General features: G+C 57.4%; 1 protein-coding gene across 3 annotated transcripts; it reads left to right on the forward strand.

Annotated features, from left to right (window-relative positions):
- The first annotated feature begins 213 nt into the window (after positions 1 to 213).
- Positions 214 to 3,559, forward strand: Slc16a11 (solute carrier family 16 member 11). Of its 3 annotated transcripts, XM_048365724.1 has the most exons (5): positions 214 to 1,511; positions 1,736 to 1,943; positions 2,197 to 2,340; positions 2,435 to 3,202; positions 3,287 to 3,559. In XM_048365724.1, the coding sequence occupies exons 2-5, from the start codon at positions 1,742 to 1,744 to the stop codon at positions 3,514 to 3,516; spliced, it is 1,344 nt and encodes a 447-aa protein (XP_048221681.1). In that variant the 5' UTR covers positions 214 to 1,511; positions 1,736 to 1,741; the 3' UTR covers positions 3,517 to 3,559. The 3 variants fall into 3 exon arrangements, with proteins under 3 accessions (XP_048221681.1, XP_048221682.1, XP_048221683.1); XM_048365725.1 differs by lacking the exon at positions 214 to 1,511 and having other exon boundaries at positions 1,732 to 1,943; XM_048365726.1 differs by lacking the exon at positions 214 to 1,511 and having other exon boundaries at positions 1,834 to 1,906.
- Positions 3,560 to 4,403: the final 844 nt, after the last annotated feature.

The raw sequence follows: 4,403 nt of genomic DNA on the forward strand, positions 1-4,403 counted from the left end.
AGTATCAATACCTGGGCTTAATTCTGATATTTTACTTTCCTTTTATTTATTAAAACACACACACACACACACACACACACACACACACACACACACACAAACCCCTTTGTGTGCTGGTACTAGAACCTGAACCTAGGACATTGAGCTTTTCTTACTCAAGGTTGGTGCTCTATCACTTGAGCCACACCTCCACTTCCGGGTTTTTGCTGGTTAATTGGAGATAAGAGTCTCACAGCTTTTTCTGCCCAGGCTGGCTTCCGATTGTGATTCTCAGATCTCAGGCTCTTGACCAGCTAGGGTTACAGCCATGAGCCATCAGTGCCCAGTTTATTTTGCTCTTAAACTTTTAGCTGGTCTTTAGATATCTGACGGCAAAGATGTTTTCTACTTCCAGTCACTCTTACTTCAGAATCATAAGCTCTTTGGCTCTGTGAAAGGTGCTAGTCCTTTCTAGGCCAGTTCCATCAACTATGGTAATTTTTTTTTCTTCTGGATCCGTTCTCTCTGCACAGTAGTTGGGCATACCTAATTTAGATATTCCCACCATTTGTTAAGATGGAGATTTAGGGCAAATCACTTAACCTCTGGGCTTTGGCTACTCCAGCTGTAAAATGGGGATGGCGGCCAGGTACTGATGGCTCACTGAAATCTTAACTATTCACGAGGCTAAGATCTGAGCCAGCCCCAGCTGATATATCCAAGAGACTCTCATCTCCAATTAACCAGCAAAAATCCCGAAGTGGAAAGAGGATAGAGTAGCAGCCTTGAGCAGAAAAAGCAGAGTGTGAAGCCCAGCGTTCAAGCCCCACTATCAACACCCGCCCACACAGTGGGGAATGGCACTTTCCCCCTGGGGCTACTGTAGAGACAAGCTGGTAACACATCACTGATCCGAGATCTCCGGTTAGGAAGTCCTCTCCCTTCCCTCGGCCCTTGGGGGTGGTTGCTATTGCTGAGCGCAGAGCCATCAGGCACCCATTGAAGATCAATCCTTCCACAGCCATCTCCTCAGAAGGGAACTACTCATTCCCAAAGGTTTTGGGGACCACAACAACTCCGATGCGTGGATCCCTCGCGTGGGTAGCGGCCCTCTGGTTGGGTAGGGATTGCAATCCCCGCAACTCCGGGGTGCACAGCTGGCGGCAGGTGCGTGGGCCGGAGCCCGGCGGGGCGGGGCCGCTCGCATTCATTCCTCGCCACTCCCCGCCGGGGCTGGGGGTTGCCTGTGGACAATCCGATCCCCGTGGGACTCGGCGGCGGGCCTCACTGCGGCTTGGCGGATTGGCTGAGTGTCCCAGCTCCCCCTCCCCGCCCTCGGTACCCCCCCTCCCCGCGTCCCAGGTGGCTCAGGCCCCGGTGGTGATCTCTGTTTACGGAGAGAGCCCGTCCAAGTTGGGCTCTATCTCTGCATTCGCTCCTCTCCCGGGCCCTGCCCGCCCGGGAAGCGGGGAGAAAAACCCGGCTGAATCCGTCCTCGCCCTTCCCTTCCTCCCAACTCCCGGAGCGATCGGGTAAGGGGACCATGGTGTGGGAGGGGGGCTCGGCTGCCCCGCCCCTCCCATACCCCGCGCGCACCCTAGACTTCGATCCCGCGGCCGGTCTCCCGCCCCCACGCTCGGGGCGGGGGGTGCTGCGCCCACCGGGGGGAGAAGCCCGAGGCTGGCTCGCAGTCGCCGGCGGCGAAGCAGGCACCGAGCCTGCGTTCACAGGTGTCTCCCCACCCCCACCCCCGCAGACGGCGATGACCCCCAAGCTGGCCAGACCCCCTGACGGGGGCTGGGGCTGGGTGGTGGCGGCCTCGGCCTTCGCGGTGAACGGCCTCTCCTACGGGCTCCTGCGCTCTCTGGGCCTGGCCCTCCCTGACCTCGCCGAGCACTTTGACCGGAGCGCCCAGGACACTGCGTGGGTCAGCGCCCTGGCCTTGGCCGTGCAACAGGCAGCCAGTGAGGGGGGCCCCGAGGTGGGAGGCGGGCACGGGGTGGAGACGCCTTGAACGTAGAGATGGGAGACCCATTTGATTATCAGACAACCTGGGGAAAAAAAGAAAACAAAAACCTACTGATGGAACCGAGGTCTAGAAAAGAGTGGGGTCAAGAGGTCAAGGGGAGGAGTGTGAGGTCAAACAGCCAGTGGGAAGTGCTGGAGAATGTTTGGGGGTTCCCACGCCGGTTCCCCACTGACTCCGCCCACTTCTAGGCCCAGTAGGCAGCGCTCTGAGCACACGCTGGGGGGCGCGCCCCGTGGTGATGATAGGGGGCGTCCTGACTTCGCTCGGCTTCTTCTTCTCGGCGTTTGCCAGAAGCCTGCTGCACCTTTACCTGGGCCTGGGCCTCCTCGCTGGTGAGGGGAGTGGGATGCGCGGCGCCTTCGGGGGCGATGGTGGGGTCGGGAGCTGGTCTGGGGGCTCCTCTCATCCCGTGCCACCCTCTTGCAGGCTCCGGCTGGGCCCTGGTGTTCGCCCCTGCCCTCGGCACCCTGTCACGGTACTTCTCCCGCCGTCGGGTCTTGGCGGTGGGGCTGGCGCTCACGGGTAACGGGGTGTCCTCGCTGGTCCTGGCACCCGCTTTGCAGCTCCTTCTGGATACTTTCGGCTGGCGGGGCGCGCTGCTCCTTCTTGGCGCGGTCACCCTCCACCTCACCCCCTGTGGCGCCCTGCTGCGACCCCTGGCTCTCACTGGTGACCCCCCGGCCCCACCCCGCAGCCCCCTAGCTGCCCTCGGCCTGAGTCTCTTCAAGCGCCGGGCCTTTTCAATCTTTGCCCTGGGCACAGCCTTGATTGGGGGTGGGTACTTTGTCCCCTACGTGCACTTAGCCCCCCACGCTTTAGATCGGGGTCTGGGAGGGTACGGGGCAGCGCTGGTGGTGGCTGTCGCTGCAGTGGGGGACGCCAGCGCCCGGCTGGTCTGCGGGTGGCTGGCAGACCAGGGCTGGGTACCTCTCCCGCGGCTGCTGGCCGTGTTCGGGGGTCTGACCGGGCTGGGGCTCTTGGCGGTGGGACTGGTGCCCGCGGTGGGGAGCGAGGACAGCTGGGGGGGACCCCTGCTGGCCGCAGCTGGGGCCTACGGGCTGAGTGCTGGAAGTTACGCCCCGCTGGTTTTTGGTGTGCTTCCGGGGCTGGTGGGCATCGGAGGTGTGGTGCAGGCCACTGGACTGGTGATGATGCTGATGAGCCTCGGGGGACTCCTAGGCCCCCCCCTCTCAGGTAAGGACTGACCCTGAAGATTCGGCCACCACCATCTTCAGCCCTTTGAAGGGGGCCTCTAAATTCCTTTACCCTTCTGCTCAGGTTTCCTAAGGGATGAGACTGGAGACTTCGGAGCCTCTTTCCTAGTGTGCGGATCTTTCATCCTTTCTGGCAGCTTCATCTACATGGGGCTGCCTAGGGCCATCCCCACTTGCCGTCCAGCCTCACCTCCACCCACCCCCCCTCCTGAGAGAGGGGAGCTACTGCCAGTGTCCCAGGCCGTTATGCTCTCCCCAAAAGGCATGGGCTCCACTCGGGATACAACTTGTTGATCATCTCCTTGTTCAAGCCCATCCCCCAATAAAGAATTTTTATGTGATTTTTTTCCCCTGAAAACTCCACTAGCCAATTCTGGACCTTGAAAATTCCAAAAGCCTGGATGAAACAGAGCAGGACTCCAAGTAGTCCTGGGTGTTGGAGGAAGGTTTTCTGTCTGTCCAGCTAGTTCATTTTTCTTTGCCCAAGTCCTCAGTCTTGAAAAGTTGTCAATGAGCTTTTAATTGTTGGGAGTGGGGGAGTGAAGGGGGAGTTCCTTCCGCTCTGAATTATTCATTTCAGTTACTAGGGCTGAAGCCCTGAACTCAGGGTCAGACTCTGAGTTCAAGTCCTGGTCCTGAAAAATTACTCTAGTATCTCTATCTCACAGACTCTTTCCTGCATTTCAATCTCCCTAAGTTGGCCTAAGAATCCAATGAGGCGTGGCACATGTTGGTAAGGCCAGCACTCAGCACCCTATCATTTAGCATCTGCACTCAGCAGGAGGATCTTTAGTTCAAGTTCAACCTGGAACAAATAGCAAGATGGTCTCAAAACAAAAAACAAAAGTTCTAGGCCAAATTAATTTCCTTCCTTTCTTCCTCTCACCCTTGCCTTTCTTTTTTTCTCTCCTTCCTTTTCTTTCTTTTTTCCTCCTAAATCACAGGAATAGTAAGGAAAAGGAAGACAAGTGGACAGGAGGGGGAAATCTGGGTCACCAGAGCTCACAGACATCTCTATTCCCCTGCTCAGCCAAGACTCCATTAGCTGACCAAACCACATGAGGCCCTTCATCTTTTTTTTTTTTTTTTTTTTTTTTGCCAGTCCTGGGGACTCAGGGTCTGAGTCCCTCAGGGTCTGTCCCTGGCTTCTTTTTTTTTTTTTTTTTTTTTCTCAAGGCTAG

The sequence above is a fragment of the Perognathus longimembris genome, chromosome 17, assembly GCF_023159225.1.
Source record: "Perognathus longimembris pacificus isolate PPM17 chromosome 17, ASM2315922v1, whole genome shotgun sequence".
Taxonomy (NCBI): Eukaryota; Metazoa; Chordata; class Mammalia; order Rodentia; family Heteromyidae; genus Perognathus; species Perognathus longimembris.